The sequence below is a fragment of the Tachypleus tridentatus genome, chromosome 4 (genome assembly GCF_004210375.1).
Source record: "Tachypleus tridentatus isolate NWPU-2018 chromosome 4, ASM421037v1, whole genome shotgun sequence".
Taxonomy (NCBI): domain Eukaryota; kingdom Metazoa; phylum Arthropoda; class Merostomata; order Xiphosura; family Limulidae; genus Tachypleus; species Tachypleus tridentatus.
In genome coordinates, this window is record NC_134828.1 from 94,850,019 (window position 1) to 94,868,297 (window position 18,279).

General features: G+C 33.0%; 1 protein-coding gene across 1 annotated transcript in view; it reads right to left on the reverse strand.

Annotated features, from left to right (window-relative positions):
• Window positions 1-10,605: 10,605 nt before the first annotated feature.
• LOC143249714 (cartilage oligomeric matrix protein-like) overlaps window positions 10,606-18,279 on the reverse strand; it is a 66,833-nt gene continuing 59,159 nt past the window's right edge. The window contains exons 23-25 of the mRNA XM_076500028.1: window positions 17,828-17,925; window positions 13,825-13,964; window positions 10,606-12,167 (exon numbers count right to left, since the gene is read on the reverse strand). Of these exons, the coding sequence (XP_076356143.1) occupies window positions 11,833-12,167; window positions 13,825-13,964; window positions 17,828-17,925 (573 nt within the window). The 3' untranslated portion in view covers window positions 10,606-11,832. The remainder of the gene's footprint in view (window positions 12,168-13,824; window positions 13,965-17,827; window positions 17,926-18,279) is intronic.

Consider the following 18,279-nt stretch of genomic DNA (forward strand, 5'->3'; position numbering starts at 1 on the left):
GTATCTTGTGTAGCGGTTCACTCAGTTAGTGAAAGCTACTGAACAACAATATTCTGATAAAGTATCTTGTGTAGCGGTACACTCAGTTAGTGAAAACTTCTGAACAACAATATTCTGATAAAGTATCTTGTGTAGCGGTTCACTCAGTTAGTGAGTGAAAACGTTGGTCTATATTGTTATTCCCAAACACTTTATTTAGATATTTATCTTCTAAGCCTTTCATTCTATCAAACATCCCTTGAGTTTGCAATCACACTCAATTATTCTCTCTAGGATATTATTTTAAAAAAAATAGTCTCTGTATTTTTAAACTATGGGGCTGAAAAACAGTCTCTTTGCTTTTTTCTAAATAATATCTTTAGAATTTTCAATCACGGTCACATCTTTTACTCTTGTAATTACTAATTGAACCTTAATTTACAAATATAATAATACACTACTTTTGATAATCGTAAGAATTTTAGAACAATCTAATCTCTGTCGATTAGGTTTATCTGTTCGAATTCCTTTGCTCCAATAAAATATTGAAAAGCAGGTGTGTAATAAAATAAATAATTAAAGAATTTCATGTGTAATCTGATATTGTAGAATTATTTAAATATTTAGTTGTATGAACAGAATAATTTTTGAAGAAAAAATAAGAAATATGATTTTTTGCAAGTTAAATAATTGGTAAAACAACGTAAGTCAAGTATATCTGAAATGTTTTATAAATATTTTACAATCTATAAATACATTAAATTAAAATTATCCAAACCTGTTATCTTTAATTCAGTGATGTTAACGATATTATCTACTCTAATTTTTCAGTTTTTAAACCCACATAATATATTAGGATTAAAATAAACATTCAAATTAAACATATCTGAGCTTCATCCAAGCAAAAGTATACGATAAAACATCTTATGGTGATTAAAATTTGCACACAAACAATCATAACTTTAAAAAATTTCTTCCCAGAACGTGATTTGTTTTTCGTATGAAGTTTTAATTAAAACCCCAAAGAACGGAATCTTAATTAAAATACCTGAAGTATCATTAAATTAATTATTTTCAACACTTTTGTTATCCAAACCATAACATAAAACTAATTACATATTTCACACAAAAAATATTTTGTATAAAAAAATAACAACAACTGTATTAAGAGCTACATCTTCATCGAAAAATATCAAATGTATAGAGTTGTACTAAAGATTGTTTGTTTGTTTTTTAATTTCGCGCAAAGCTACTCGAGTGTTGTCTGCTCTCGCAGTCCCTAATTTAGCTGTTAGACCAGAGGGAAGGCAACTAGTCATCACCGCCAACTCTTGGGCTACTCTTTCACAAACGAATAGTGGGGTTGACCGTCACATTATAACGCCCCCACGGCTTAAAAGGCGAGCATAAATCTGATGCGACGGGGATTCGAACCCTCGACTCTCAGATTACGAGTCGAACACCTTAACCCATCTGGCCCTGTACTGAAGGATCATGAACAAAAACCTAAACACGTAGGAAACGATTTATAACATAAGCCCACCTTTTTCTTCTATTATATTGACCTTTTTACACGATTCATTTTCAAAAGCCAAAAGGTTTATCATTAAGGTATTCACCTTTGTGCAAATTAATTGAAACAAATGGTCATTTCACAATATTTTCAGCAAGACGGCCGGTGTAGGCTCGCTGGACCCGCTGATATCCTTTAATAGTCATTTTTTCACACAGACGGCGTCATCAGCTGTGTTTTGCAGTACGGTCGATCTATGTTTAGGATATATGAAGAAATTTTGAGGAATATTACGTCATTCGAAATTGCGTTAGACTTAACTCAGAAATGAAACTATTTGTTTTACTGCTAATCAGTCGTCTTTCAACCGTCATACACAATGAACGTGACTCCTGGAAAGCGTACAAAGATCGTGACACTGCACGAGCACACTGGCATGACTTACAGGGAAATCGCAAACGCTCTTGGTGTTAGCCTATCGACCGTGTGATCAAGGAAAAGCTGAGTACCGGATCTATCAGTCCGAAAGAAAAATGTGGCCGAAAAAGGAAAACAACGCCAAGAAACGACGCGTACGTGGTTTGGGAGAATGTGAAAGATCCACGGAAGACAAGTGACGTCATAAAATAGATTTAGAGGTCAAAGGAATAAAAGTCAGTTCTTCAACGGTTCGTCGTAGGCTTCTTGATGTCGGTCGAAGGGCAAGGAGACCAGTCAAAAACAACTTCTTAACAACTCAATGAAAGAAAAACGGTCTTAATGGGGTCTGAAATACAAGAACTGGACGTAGGAACAAAGGAGGAAGGTGTTATTTAGTGACGAGACTCATTTCTTCGTACAGGGCCAAAGCAGTCTGCATGTTCGCAGATCTCCAGATGAGAAACCTCGAGAATCTCACATCAATCAGTTCATAAAACATCAGTTGAAGAAGATTTTTGGGGCTTTTTCAGCTACTATGGCGATGGAGGCTTACATATCGAAGAAGGTATGATGCGAGGACCACAGTACATCAAAGTTTTGCACAGAAGAGTCGTTCCAGAATTGAAAAAGAGAGTTCCAGATGGATCTGGCATTTTTCAGCAAGATCTGTTTCCGTGCCACACATCGAAAATTGTGAAGAATTTTATGACTACAACGCGAATAAAGGTGCTGGACTGGCCTGGAAACTCTCCGGACTTAAATCCTATTGAAAATCTTTGGGCGATTTGTAAAGAAAGACTTCGAGGAAAAGACTGTACTACGAAAGATAAGCTAATTGAGGCCATAATTGAGATATGGTACCGTGATCCAAAAATTAGTAAAGATTGTAGTCAACTCGTAGACTCGATGCCAAAGCGGATTAATGACCTTCTGAAAAATAAAGGCGATCATATCATTTGTTAATTTGTGGAGTAATTTTGGGATTCTCAGAAATAAAACGCAAAAAAATTGAAAAAATCGTAATTTTCCGTCTTGTTTCAATTAATTTGCACAAGGATGTATAATCTGATTTGATGGGTTTTATTTATTTCTTTGTTACATGCAAGCAAACCTCTGTACTGGACGACCTAATGTTTATATGCGCTAGAATATTTTTGTTGTCGTTGTTGTTAAATAAATACACCAGTTCAAAATGCGAATAACTGGAGATAAAAATTATTTACTTAGTTAAAGGATATTCTATAAACTCTGATCTCGTAAAATAATGTTATGTTTTATTCTCTAAGAACGAAGAGATATTTCCGAAAAAGAAATGTAATTATTTATGTCCCAAATAGTTTGTAAACTCATATAACCCTAAGCCTCGCAAGGCCTTTTGGTGAAGGCGCTCTACTCGCAGATTGCGGGTTCGAACCACCGTCCCACCAAACATGTTCACCCTTTCAGTTGTTGAGGTGTTATAATGTGACGATCAATGAGAATATTAACCAAAGTAACCGGTGATAACTAGTATTTTACTGCTAAATTAGGTATATCCAGTGTAGGTAGCCTTCACGTAACTTTGTGCGAAACTCAACAAAGAAATAAAGTTAAATTGTTTACATGCTGTTCTAAAATATATGTTTTAATATTTAATTTTTAGACTCTTTAACTTGACAATAATATACATTTAGAAGTTCCAACAAAGTAAATACTTTTTGCACATCTATGACATTTTGGACATCATAAAAGATATTTTGTACATTCACTTATATCATTTAATGATGGCCCAGCATGGCCAGGTGGTTAAAGCACTCGACTCGTAATCTCAAGGGTCTTGGGTTCGAATCCCTGTCACACCCACTATGCTCGCCTTTTCAGCCGTGGTGGCGTCATAATGTGACGATCAATCCCACAATTCGTTGGTAAAAACGTAGCCCAAGAGTTGGCGGTGAGTGGTGATGACTAACTGCCTTCCCTCTAGTCCTAGCCCGGCATGGCCAGGTGATAAAGGCACTCGACTGGTAATCTGAAGGTCGCGTGTTCGAATCCTCACAAAACCAAACATGTTCGCCCTTTCAGGCGTGAAGGCGTTAATAAGCGATGGTCAATCCCATTATTCGATGGTAAAAGAGTAGCCCAAGAGTGGGTGGTGAAGACTAGCTGCTTTTCCTCTAATTTTACATTGCCAAATTAGGGACGGTTAGCGCAGATAGCCCTCGTGTAGCTTTGCGCGAAATTCAAAACAAACAAACTTTTAATGATAAATATAAAGTAATTAACTCTCTTTATGTTATAAATCTCAAATCATATATAATAAAATAAAAAAAAAAAGTTTGGACACACTGGAGTATGATATAAAATGTTTCATTAAAGAATGTGAATTATTGTTTAGACACACTGGAGTAGGATATAAAATGTTTCATTAAAGAATGTGAATTATTGTTTAAACACACTGGAGTATGATATAAAATGTTTCATTAAAGAATGTGAATTATTGTTTAGACACACTGGAGTATGATATAAAATGCTTCATTAAAGAATGTGAATTATTGTTTAGACACACTGGAGTATGATATAAAATGCTTCATTAAAGAATGTGAATTATTGTTTAAACACACTGGAGTATGATATAAAATGTTTCATTAAAGAATGTGAATTATTGTTTAGACACACTGGAGTATGATATAAAATGTTTCATTAAAGAATGTGAATTATTAATTCGATTTACTTTATTCACTTTCCAGAGTTTTATTATAACTAAGAAATTCAACTCATTTGATGAATATCGGAATGAATGTTTACAAATCAGTTAACGACTCATTACTGCTACAACTACTTTATCCTAACTGAGTATGTTGTTAATGTCATTTGTTATCTTCTCAAGAAAAATCGACAAACTGCGTTAAAGTTCATGACGTAACGTTAAAGACCCTTCCGGGGAACGCAAAAATTAAACTATTTTCGACTAGCCTTCCACAGTATATATTAAAGACCAAAAATTGAATATTTAAGTATGTAACTTTAAAATATATTTTGCTGTATACTATTAGAACCTTCCATCACTTTATATCTGCTGGTTTCGTCATGTGATTTATTGGTTACCATATTCGAGACCAATTTACTATAACGTTTAGTTTGGTTTGAATTTCGCGCAAAGCTGCACGAGGGCTATCTGCGCCAGCTGTCTCTAATTTTACAGTGTATGACTAGAGAGATGGCAGCTAGTCATCGCCACCCACCTTCAACTCTTAGGCTACGAATAGTGGGATTGACCATCACATTATTACGCCCCCACGGCTAAAATGACGAACATGTTTGGTGTAGCGGGATTCGAACCCGCGACCTTTGGACTGTGAGTCGAATATCTTAACAACCTGTTATTATAAAGTACAAAATCACTATAGAATGTTGAGAAGGATTGTAATAGATTACCGTGAGTCCTAATGTGACAATAGACGATCTTTTTGTTTCATTCTGAGTTAAAAGAGTATGGTTTTCCAATGTCACGATTTTCAAAATTCATTAAATTTATTATTTACGGTTTTGTTATTTCGAACAACGTTGATAATGAAATCATCATGGTGTTTTATTGTCTCTAAAGTATTGTCATCACAGGGTTGTACTGTGAATGATAATTTGCATTTAGATATAAACAATTTAAAGAAAATTATCTTGTTTTGAATTAATCACAAAGCTACATAATGTGCTATCTGTGCACCACGGGTATCGAAATCCAGTTTCTAGCGTTGCAAGTCCGCAGACATACTGCTGAGCTAAAGAAAACAAATGATATAAATTAAAAACATTGCATATAGATTAACGGATTTAAAACTAATACTTTTTAAGAGAAAGCTTGTGTTCTGGCTTCAGTAACTTTCTTTTACTTCAATGACCATTTACTTATTACACGAGTTTTTTAATGAAAACCTTACTTCCTTGAAAGTTACTCAACTCACCAATGAGTCTACAGCCTTGTCTGTCTATCATGTACGTCGATATATAACTATCATCAGCAAAATCTCAGATGCATCAATACTTTTGTTCTTGTGGAATTTGGATGAATATGAAAGTATCAGAGTGAAGGTACAAACCTGGTTACTATCTAACATGTAAAACATAAGTACAGCTTTCGGCTATGGTGTTATGTTACAATAAATTTACAAGTAGTCGAACTTCTAATCTTAGAGAGATAAAAGGAAAGATTTGAAACGTAAAGAACATTAAGTAAAGTGATTTCTAGATTTTTTCAATTTGTTTCATGTATTGGTTTTATATCAGATTATTTATTCAGTCAATTTTTAATTTATTTACAAATCACACATTAAAGACAGATTTTATGTAATTGAACTAATGTAACTTATCCAATTTCTTAGTATTTTACAATAATTTTCTCTAAGCAACATTATTACGTGTGAAGGGAATTACAATTTTAAGTCTTCGATTTACAATCACATTAAAAGTACAACAGATGTTCATTCTGATACTGGTATTGTGAAACACCGTTATATGATGAAGTGCTTACCAAAGTGGTGCTCAAAATCCGCAGTAAACAGTATCACAAAACGTGTTGCTATTAATGTGTTAAATAAAGGAGCTGTAATTTAATAAGGTAGGTTTCTTACCATCACAGACTTTATCATGTTAATGTTCACTTACATGATCAGTACTAATCAATGTGTCCCTGACATGTTAATGTTCACTTACATGATCAGTACTAATCAATGTGTCCCTGCCATGTTAATGTTCACTTACATGATCAGTACTAATCAATGTGTCCCTGACATCCATGTTGTGCAGAGCGTCGATGTACTAGAATAGTGATAATAAAATACAACTATTTGATCAGAGAAGCAACGTCTCTGGTAGATCAAGATGGCTAGTCACCTTCTCTCTTACCTCTCATTTGTTAGGCCTTTCATCATTGTCTTACTTGAAAATTTTGATAAAGTTTTTCGTACGCTAATTTTGACACACATTTAAGCGAGACAAAAATATAGCCTACAGCGTTTTTGTCTTTCCAAATTGAACACTGAATTACATTCTTATGATTATCATATTTCGAATATTTGACAACATACAATTCTGACACGTATACATATATTCATTAGCATGGACATGTAATTTGTCACATGTAAAATCAGAACAGTTTTCGTAATATCCTTAACATTACAAGTCAAGTCATTGACGATTTTTCTTTTTATGTAATTATCCGTTTTGTATAAAATTTTTGTTGATTTGAGTCTCTGATACAAAGTAAATTACCTTTGTTTTAATTTCCATATCTTGTATATTATTTTATGTTCAGAAACTTGAAATGCTTCTTCTGGTTTCGTGTACATGACTGGCATGACTGTTTCCCGGTATAATTACATGTTTATTTCACACTTTTATATATTTTACTTATCTATATTGTATATTTTATGGTGTAAAATACATTACAATATCACCCTTATTGTGGTTGTAGAAACAGAAACTTCAACAGAGGGTATATATTATTACAATATCACCCTTATTGTGGCTGTAGAAGTAGAAACTTCAACTGAGTGTATGTATTATTACAATAGTGGTGGCCATTTAGTTCATCAGATTCCGCCCTCCCAGATGCATAAGCCGTTTGTTTGTCCCCCTTTCTATGCTGTCGGTATTGCATTACCGAAAATTTAATGAAGCTTTTCCTAAAAGGACGTAGCGCCATCTATGTAAGTAATTCTATGCTGTCGGTATTGCATTACTGAAAATTTAATGAAGCTTTTCGCAGAAGGACGTAGCGCCATCTATGTAAGTAATTCTATGCTGTCGGTATTGCATTACCGAAAATTTAATGAAGCTTTTCCTAAAAGGACGTAGCGCCATCTATGTAAGTAGTTATCGTTAACTAACGTCAAAAATAAATAATCAATAACAAAAATGATAAGAATGGAGGGGATATAGTCACCACTAACATGTCCCTTGTTCCGAATCTTATAATCTGTGGTCCAGATTGGCCATCATCATCAGGAAGGAAGAGTTTCAATAAGTAAGAAAAAATGGTTGGATGCAAAAAGAGTCGTACGTGTGTGATGGATACACTAACTACTATTAAATACGTTTTTACTTTAGGCACGTGCTAAATTCCACAATTATAAATCCATATCTATAGAAAAGTTCCTTACAGTACCAAAAAATTTTCAAATATCCGAAAAGCATCCATGTAATTTATTAACTTCAGGAAAATTACTGACTCGATTTGTTAGCAGTGGAGACTTTAGAATAGCTGCCTTCCCTTATTCAATCAGCTTAAAATACTATGTAGCTATGGGCTAAAATCCTAAAACAAATCAAACAGATAATTCACGTGTCATACACATTACATTTTTATATGTATGTATCATACGTCTAATTGTATGTCTACGTACACGTCTGTTCTACTACCGCTCAATCCACATACCATCTATCAACTGTTCAAGATGAGGAATACTGCTTGAGTCTTCGTTAGTAAAACTGAAGGAGAAACACAATTTAATGTCCTAGCTGTTTCATAATCATCAGATCCAAGTCTTTCATTGTCAGCCCTCAAAGGGTTCTTACCCCATCACAACATTTAGTTTATTCCTAATGTACTTTACAAAATCCTTAACTTTCTTAATCTTCTATAATATTAGAATAACACCAGTCAGTTTAAATGTCTTCAATTTGTGATATTTTCATCTCTTATACCTCTCGTTGTGAACCAAGCTGGTTTGTTTTTACTGTTACCCTTTTCTTTTTGTAAGGAATATATTTGTTTAGAATATTGAAAAGTTTCTATTTAAATACCGTCCACATTTGTTCCAAATAACTCAGCTGTCCATTTCACAACAAACAGTTCATATTGAATCCCTTCAAAATTTGTTTTTAAATGTGAAATCAAAATTTGTTATCCCTGATTTCTATATACAGCAAAACATCAAACCTAATGATAACTTGTACCTGAGTGTTCCACAATTTCCACCCTCTCAAACATTTCTACAGTAAAAGTTATTAATAAATCTAAAATAGCATTATTTCTAGTAGGTTCCTTGGCCATTTAGTGAGAAATCCAGAAATCCATATTAAAAAGTTTCCAGAAACCTTTCTCTCTCATGATTTAACGTTAGCATTTTCCAGTTAATATGTCTGAAATTAAAATGACCCATAATTATGACTTAATTAACAGCTGACATCTTTTTCTCGCTGTAAAATTGTCCATTAATTTTATCGGTTTCATCTGATGGTCTGTAATAAATTCCTACTAAAAGCTTTTGCCCATGATATACGGTAACAGAAGTCCATATGGATTCAGTGTCCTTGCTATTATCCTTAATATTCTCAACTTCAACAGGATGTAACTCACAGTTTAAGTACAGAGTCACTCATCCCCCTAGTTTACTACTCTCCCCCTATTAAACATTTATAATTATATATTTCATATCATTTCTACCATCAAAATCATCTACATTTAATCACGTTTCAGTTTTTCCCATTAAATCAAAACCTAAACTTTCCTCTATATCTCAGTTCTGTTTCATTAAGTTTATCTTTACCCTCTTTACTATCTTTTATTATTTTAGAGCTTCATTTACGGCTAAGTGTTTACGCACAGCCATAATGCGATATTCTCGAGAACAACAATGAACGTGTAAGCAAAACAATAAAGTGTCATACACATTCTTGTTCAGAGAATACAATATCGGACTAACTGAATTTTGCTTTCTACAACATTTCCAAAAGCAGTTTCCCAGGGTAATAAAATTGCAATTATAATGTATGAAAACATTCATTATACAGTTTAGATTTGGGTTGATATAGTAAACATTGTTGGTTCCAATTACATCGTATGTGCTTCTGTCCTAGTGGTCATCTATTTGACATCTGTGGAATTTCACATCATAAGTGTATGGAGGTATTATTCGAGCACATTCTTATTAGATTTACTATTCCCTTTCACCACATTTATTTGCCAACTAATAGAAACTGAAGTTCCACCACCATCTACTACAACCATTTAGTTTTGTTTTCATTCTTGGTTTAAAAGACTCTTTAACAAGCCTTCTTCCAACTAGTTATTGGAGTTTGTAAAACGCATTCTTGGGCAGTTACTTCAAAGTAAGTTACCATCATTTCTAGTGTATATACAGAATATCTGTTTAGTAATTTCTGTATATACTTGTTGATCAAAATCCAACGTAGTTGTTTGTGTATTTTAACACATCGTGTATTTCTTCCGAAATGTGTAATACATATCACACCCATAGATTATATAAATACACAATATAAATGTGTAATAATACATAACAGAGGATACATATAATACACATTTAATGGTTTTTCTTCCGGAAATGTAATCCAAAAAATTGAAGACCAAAATAAAAGAGCTGATGAGAAAAAACAAATCAATGAAGAAGGTGATTATGTCATCTGATGAAGAAGACATTCTGTCCGTAATAACATACACATCTATACATTTTCATTCGTTCATACAGTTTTTTTCTGTATACAACTTTGTGTATTTCTTTTTTATTCATACAAGTTGTATATGCATTGTTGTTTGTTAGTCATCTATAAACATTTGTCCATCATATTATATGAAATATTTGTAAAATGTTTTATTTTTCTAAATGTTATGAATAAACTTATTTTAAAGTTGTCAAGTTTCGAACGTGGTATAACTTGGTTTCAATTTATCTCAGTTTAGACAATTAGAATGACACAAATTATGCAGACATAATTATGTATTGGCCTACAAAATACAAACGTAACTATAATACAAGTATACTGAAATTTACAGTGGCAACTCAGCTACTGTACGTTACATATTCATATTACTTCTTACTTATACATGCTTAAATTTTAATTATATTTCTTAAAACTAGAAAGTAAATGAGAAATACATTAAAAAACATTGATTTCGAGTACGAAACAGTGTCACGAGATGTTGTGCTCGTGCGTCGAACGTGCTGGGTCTCTCTGTAGGTTCCGTTTAGTCTTGCGAGTGCAAGGTGTAGAGATAATTTTTGCAGGCTTCAAACATTAACACTTTGAAAATCCAAAAATTATTAAATTACTATATTAGTATCTTCAAAATCACTGTAATTTAGTAGGGTCTCTAATTAAAGTATATGTGGGTTGAAAAATATCCCATTCGTATTCAGAGAAACGACTTGTTCTTCGCACTTCTACGGAATAATATGGGCAAAATGATTACTTCTCCTTCAAGCTACTTATAAACAACTGTCAAAAATTACACAGACGAGAACTCTTCTTTCTATTGGTTATAAACAAGAGTTAATTAGTAGTATATGGTGCTAGATAAAATATTTTAAAAGATTGGTCTAGGGGCGGAGACACTAGTAGATTCGCGAAAAATGTTGCCATATCGACAAATCATAGTGGTGAGAAGATTTTATTCTACATTTATCTTGTCAATATCTCACGTTCGAGTCTCCAATTCATTAACTACTTGTGTATGTTGTATGGTGAGCGTAATAAAATACATACTGAGTATTAAGACAGCTGGATGTGTAATGTGACACACAAGAATCAATACTTAACATTTTGTTTCTTTACGTTTCCTTTTAAATTAAAACACATATAATATCAAAACTTAAATTATAAACTGTGTTTTAATGCCAATGTCAGTGATACAAGTAGTAGAAATGTGATTTATTAAAATTTTGAAAGTAACGCTCCAAAACGTCGTGACATGCGCACTTTAACCTACCAGAGGCGAAAGGATTTTAAATTACATCGAAGCATCGAAGTTGTGGAATTATAAAGGTTTGGTTAGATTGTAAGTTCTTGTAAAGTAAGTTACTAATGGATTCAAATTACAAATATAAAACACTATTACATTAGTTTGTTCAATAAAAACAACGAAGGATTATTTCTTTACTACAAACAGTATTTCTCTCTTCCTTTCAAACGGCTTTCGATCTGTGACGCTACCCTTGGTTTCTAGATGATTCCAGGTAGCGCCTGTATTGTTCCCGTCTTCTTTCTTCAAGTCGACGTCTGTGTTCTTCTTCTCGTCTGAGCTCTTCTCGTCTTCTTTCTTCAAGTCGACGTCTCTGTTCGTCTTCGGTCCTAGCTTCACCGTGGCGTCTATCTTCGTTTCTAGTATCTTGTGTGTCACGACCTTGTTCCTCTCCGACATGGATCGGAACGTCACCAATTCTACGTCCAACTTGGATTATTTCTGATGGTTTTGTAGTGTCAATTTCTACTTCGACTTGCAAATGGGGAGGTAATTCGTAATATACGGAAGAAGGCACAGCCTCTGAAACAGTCCGTATTGAATTCTGTAGTTAAGTTGTATAATTAGAAAATTAAAAAAAAAAAAACATTAAATGGAATATATTCTTATTAACTGAAAATACAATTTTATTAACGCATCGAAAAGCTTTATGTTACATTTATTGGAAATTTTAGCAGTTTCAAGATTCGCATTAAAAATGATACATTTATATCATTGTTCTCGTATTTATAACATCCGTGGGTTTCGTGAGTAACTATAAGATATTTAAGTTAAGGATGGGGTGAATAAAAATTAAATTATTTGATTATAAATGTATTTCAAGTGCAAATCACACCTTCTTGACTTTGTTATAGTAGGGCCTGGCATGGCCTAGCGCGTTAAGGCGTGCGCTTCGTAATCTGAGGGTCGCGCCAAAACATGCTCGCCCTCCCAGCTGTGGGGGAGTTATAATGTGACGGTCAATCCCACTATTCGTTGGTAAAAGAGTAGCCCAAGAGTTGGCGGTGGGTGGTGATGACTAGCTGCCTTCCCTCTAGTCTTACACTGCTAAATTAGGGACGGCTAGCACAGATAGCCCTCGAGTTGCTTTGTGCGAAAATTCCAAAACAAACAAACAAACTTGTTATAGTATGCGCTACTAAATATTTTTGTTCTTTTTAGCCTGGTCGATAGCGCCCCATGGTGGACGCTTTTAAGTATTTGGGTGTTTGAAAGTTTATGTTTTTTTTAATTAAACCTCAAGAAATAATCGTTTTTATTTCAACACGTGTGAGCGAAAATGATTGTGTGGGTGTGTCTCTGGCAGGCAACGCCTACCCCAATGTTTCTTGTCCATTCGTTAAGCATATTTTCTTGTACCACCCTTCGTGTGAAATCTAATATCTTCAGAAGTTTACTAATATACGTAAAACAAGTATTTCAAAAATGTGTTCACATACACAGTCAGACTAAAGATATGAGGTTTTAAAACCATTTCCAGCATGTTTCTAAAAGATATGTCATAAGTCTGACAGAAGGCTAATTATATGAGATTCCGAACAAGATCTATCAGTACTACCATCTCACATGTCTACTCTTTTAGCTATTGGTGAGTTATAATTACACAAGACATCCCGATTTGTTGCTTCATGGCCAGGTGGTTAGAGGGCTCGACTCGTGATATTAGGGTCGCGGATTTGAATCCCCGTCACACTAAATATGCTCGCCCTTTCATCCGTGGGGGCGATATAATGTTAAGCTCAATCCTACAATTCGTTAGTAAAAGAGTAGCCCAAGAGTTGGTTGTGTGTGGTGGTGACTAGCTGCCTTCCCTCTTGTCTTTCACTGCTATATTAGAAACGGCTAGCGCAGATAGCAGGTGAAATTCAAAACAAACCAAACCATACCATCCTTGGTGTGAAATCTAATATAAGTATTTCATGAGATATATTAAAATACATAAAAAGACTTGTTTGAAAAAATATCTACACGTGCAATCCCACTAAAAATTTAAGGTTTTAAAACACATTTCGATCACATTTATAAAAAGCATACAATAAGCTAGACGACAGTTTCAAACAAATAATCACGTTCAACAACGTTTTAGTTTTCTTATAATGACAAGTTCTGGTCGCTATGGGCAGCTACTTCCAACTAGCTTTGCGTGAAACTCAGTGATTAAACAAATCCTATAACTTACCATTACATCTGTAAACTAGATCCGACCAAATAAGAGCTTCCTGCGAGAAACAAAATACTCCGAGACGTCCACCTTTAAGAGTATTGTCAAATACGTTTCCTGAATCGGCTACCATGCTCGCTCCTTCAAAAATACGCAACCTGGAAATTAAAAACGTAAGTAGTTTGAAACTATAGATATTGTGATTAATGTATTAGTTCCTATTTCGGATAGTTTGTGACGCTAACCGACTTTGATTACTATTATCAACAGCAGAATTACTCCCCAAAAAAACACTCAAGTATAGAATATATATAAATTGTACTGTTGTTTTATATAACAATATGTTTAAATCCGGAATGTATCAAGTGTAGAATATATATAAATTGTACTGTTGTTTTATGTAACAATATGTTTAAATCCGGAATGTATCAAGTGTAGAATATATATAAATTGTACTGTTGTTTTATGTAACAATATGTTTAAATCCGGAATGTATCAAGTGTAGAATATATATAAATTGTACTGTGGTTTTATGTAACAATATGTTTAAATCCGGAATGTATCAAGTGTAGAATATATATAAATTGTACTCTTGTTTTATGTAACAATATGTTTAACTCTGGAATGTATCAAGTGTAGAATATATATAAATTGTACTGTGGTTTTATGTAACAATATGTTTAAATCCGGAATGTATCAAGTGTAGAATATATATAAATTGTACTGTTGTTTTATGTAACAATATGTTTAAGTCTGGAATGTATCAAGTGTAAAATATATATAAATTGTACTGTTGTTTTATGTAACAATATGTTTAACTCTGGAATGTATCAAGTGTAGAATATATATAAATTGTACTGTTGTTTTATGTAACAATATGTTTAACTCTGGAATGTATCAAGTGTAGAATATATATAAATTGTACTGTTGTTTTATGTAACAATATGTTTAACTCTGGAATGTATCAAGTGTAGAATATATATAAATTGTACTGTTGTTTTATGTAACAATATGTTTAACTCTGGAATGTATCAAGTGTAGAATATATATAAATTGTACTGTTGTTTTATGTAACAATATGTTTAACTCTGGAATGTATCAAGTGTAGAATATATATAAATTGTACTGTTGTTTTATGTAACAATATGTTTAACTCTGGAATGTATCAAGTGTAGAATATATATAAATTGTACTGTTGTTTTATGTAACAATATGTTTAAATCCGGTGTGTAAATTAGTTTGTTTGTTTGAAATTAAGTATAAAGTATTCGAAGGGCAACCTGTGTGGTCTTCCCTCCAACATGTTTCTAATGTTGTAAATCCGCAGACATGCCGCTGTACCACGGGGTAGAATGTAAATTAGATTGTTTATAAATCTCAGTAAGATTAAAAATAAATAATTAGTGAGTGAAGCTCGATATGTTACGTATAGAAATACAGTCGTTATCTAGTTCTTGACTTTGATATATGCGAATTGGCTAAATCGTTTCGGTTTGGTACTCTATAGATCACAACACTTTTCTTAGACTGAATTTATATACAAAAATATAAATTATGTATTTCTTACACCTACACATATATAAGTGAAGGAAAAACCTTGTAAAGAGAAAATATATTTAAGCCGGGTCAGTGATTTAGTTTTTATCTGTAAATAATTCTAATTATGAATTTTAATAAATCTTCATTGAATTCACGTATAATGTTTGGAATGAAGCATAAAGCTACACATTGGTCCATCTGTTCTTTCCCTACTAAAGGTATCGAAACCCGGTTTGTAGTAGTATGAGTCTGCAGACATACTTTTTTGCCATTGGGGAGCCTATTTACTATCAAAATTACAGATAGCGAGAGTGTAATTTGGATAATTTAATTTTTTTACTTTAAAAAAACAAATAAAGTTTAACTTCCTTCACAAGAACTGTCAAAACTAAGTTTTAATTAACTAACCGTTTCTCTTATTTTACCAGTTTTTCAGTGATTAGGTGAAACTTCAAACTATTGGATTAATTTTGTTTATTACTTTCATATTGTATGAATCAGAAGTTTATTTTATTCATACAAAGGTTGGTATAAGAGAGACGCCCTAGAAAAATATAAATATGTCATTTAGTGTTTTTTAGTGCTCTTCATTATTAGCTTAACACAACTTAGACAATACATCCCTTTACGTCAAACTTTTAATCTAACTGAATATCTTATTTTGTTTTCCGTGAATTGGGTTCTTAAATTGCTCTCTTGTTTTCAGTATCAGAGTCACACAAAATTTCTAATTATCATATCGAAATGATTTCGTTGTTGTCAAAGCACAGAGGTACAAATTGTGCTATTTTCGCTCTGTCCAAAATAAGAAATCGAACACTGGATTTTAGCGTTTAGCATTACGTATAAAACAAACTGAGGCACCCATTCTTCATTCGAGTTATGAACTGAATAATTATTGAACAGATGCTATGATATATAAAATGAAATCTTAACTTTCACACAGTTTATTTATAAAATTAGTTATTAAGAACTCACCGTTTATGTAACATCACATATAAAGTCTTATTCGACAGTTCATTCGTGTTTTACCTTCAGTTTCATTTCGTTTGTTTTCATAAACCAATAATCAACTATTTGTTGCATTTTAACATTAGTGACACAATTAAAGATTCATTCTATTTAAAGTTCAATAAGGATATTATTTTTAAAATAGTCAACTTCTGTACACCATTAAACTGCATGAGATAGTAAGAGACGTAAGCTTTGTATGCAATACTAGATGCCTCATTACTGCTCAAGTAAAGTACAAAAGCAAGAACCAATAACGTATATTTCAAACTGTTACCTTATTAATTCAGCTCTGCAGAATGCAGTTTTCACACCAGAATACGTGCATTTTCGTGGTTCTATTAATATAAACAAATATCATATTTTCAGCTATAAATGCCGAATACGAAATTAAACAAATAATTTTAATTTGGTCAGGTCAGGAGTACTTTGTAGTCAACTTGCCGGGCTGCGAATGGTAAAGTCCAAGGTTTGAGCTTTGATATGTTTCTGAGTATGAACCGCACTTTCAACTACAGACATTTTATGAAACTATTAGAGTCGATATTATTATTTAGTTAAGCATTTCTACACTAGGAGTTGCTACGTCTGAAGTTTGGCGTCTCTGGCCTGGTTCTTTAGTCTACGTTAACTATAGGGTCTTAATTAACGTTTAACACATACGAAATACATGACTTGGTTATGATGAGTATTAAAAGGTAACTAAACTAGCTGGTCTAAGCTAAAACATAAAAACTTCATTATTTTATTGTTGGCTAATTTTGACTATTCAGAATGATAGTTTGATAGAGTAAGCAACCCAAAGTATGTGAAATAATTAACAGTATTGAGGACAAAACGTCTAAATAATCTGAGCCCCAGTGAATAGACCAATACCTGTATATTGTTTCAACAGAATAAATAATCAACATTAATATGTTATATAGGAACCAACTTCTAAATAATCTGAGCCCCAGTGAATAGATCAATACCTGTATATTGTTTCAACAGAATAAATAAACAGCTTTAATATGTTATATAGGACGCAACTTCTAAATACTCTGAATTGTTTGTTTGTTTGTTTCTGAATTTTGCGCAAAGCTACTCGAGAGCTATCTGCGCTAGCCATCAATAATTTAACAGTGTAAGACTAGAGGGAAGGCATATAGTCATAACTACCCACCATCAATTCTTGGGCTATTCTTTTACCAACGAATAGTTGTATTGACCGTCACAATAAAACGCCCCCACAGCTTAAAGGGCGAACATGTTTGGTGCGACAGGGATTAGAACCCGCGACCCTAAGATTACGAGTCGAACGCTTTAATCTACCTAGCTATGCCGGTCCGAATACTCTAAGCTCCAGTCAATAGACCAATACCCACATATTGTTTCAACAGGATACGCGGTACTATGGAAATCAGTTTCAATAGAGTGAACAATAGCCTTCTACAGCAGATCAGAATGTATAAAATTAGAATTGTAATCTAACCTGATTAATCCAATTTTGGGTCTGTGAAGCAATAGCCATCTATAAGCCGTCTTTTCCCTCCAGCCAACATTTCTTGGGTCTTTCCAGAGAAGACGAACCTGAAATATAAAAATACATTATTCATAGTACTTCTCGAATTTCAAGTGAACATTAATATATGTTTTTTTACATCTTTACTTGTTACCTTCCTTAAACCTTATTTTTACATCTTTACTTGCTACCTTCCTTGAACCTTATTTTTACATCTTTACTTGTTACCTTCCTTAAACCTTATTTTTACATCTTTACTTGTTACCTTCCTTGTACTGTACCTTATTTTTACATCTTTACTTGTTACCTTCCTTAAACCTTATTTTTACATCTTTACTTGTTACCTTCCTTGTACTGTACCTTATTTTTACATCTTTACTTGTTACCTTCCTTGTGCTGTACCTTATTTTACATCTTTACTT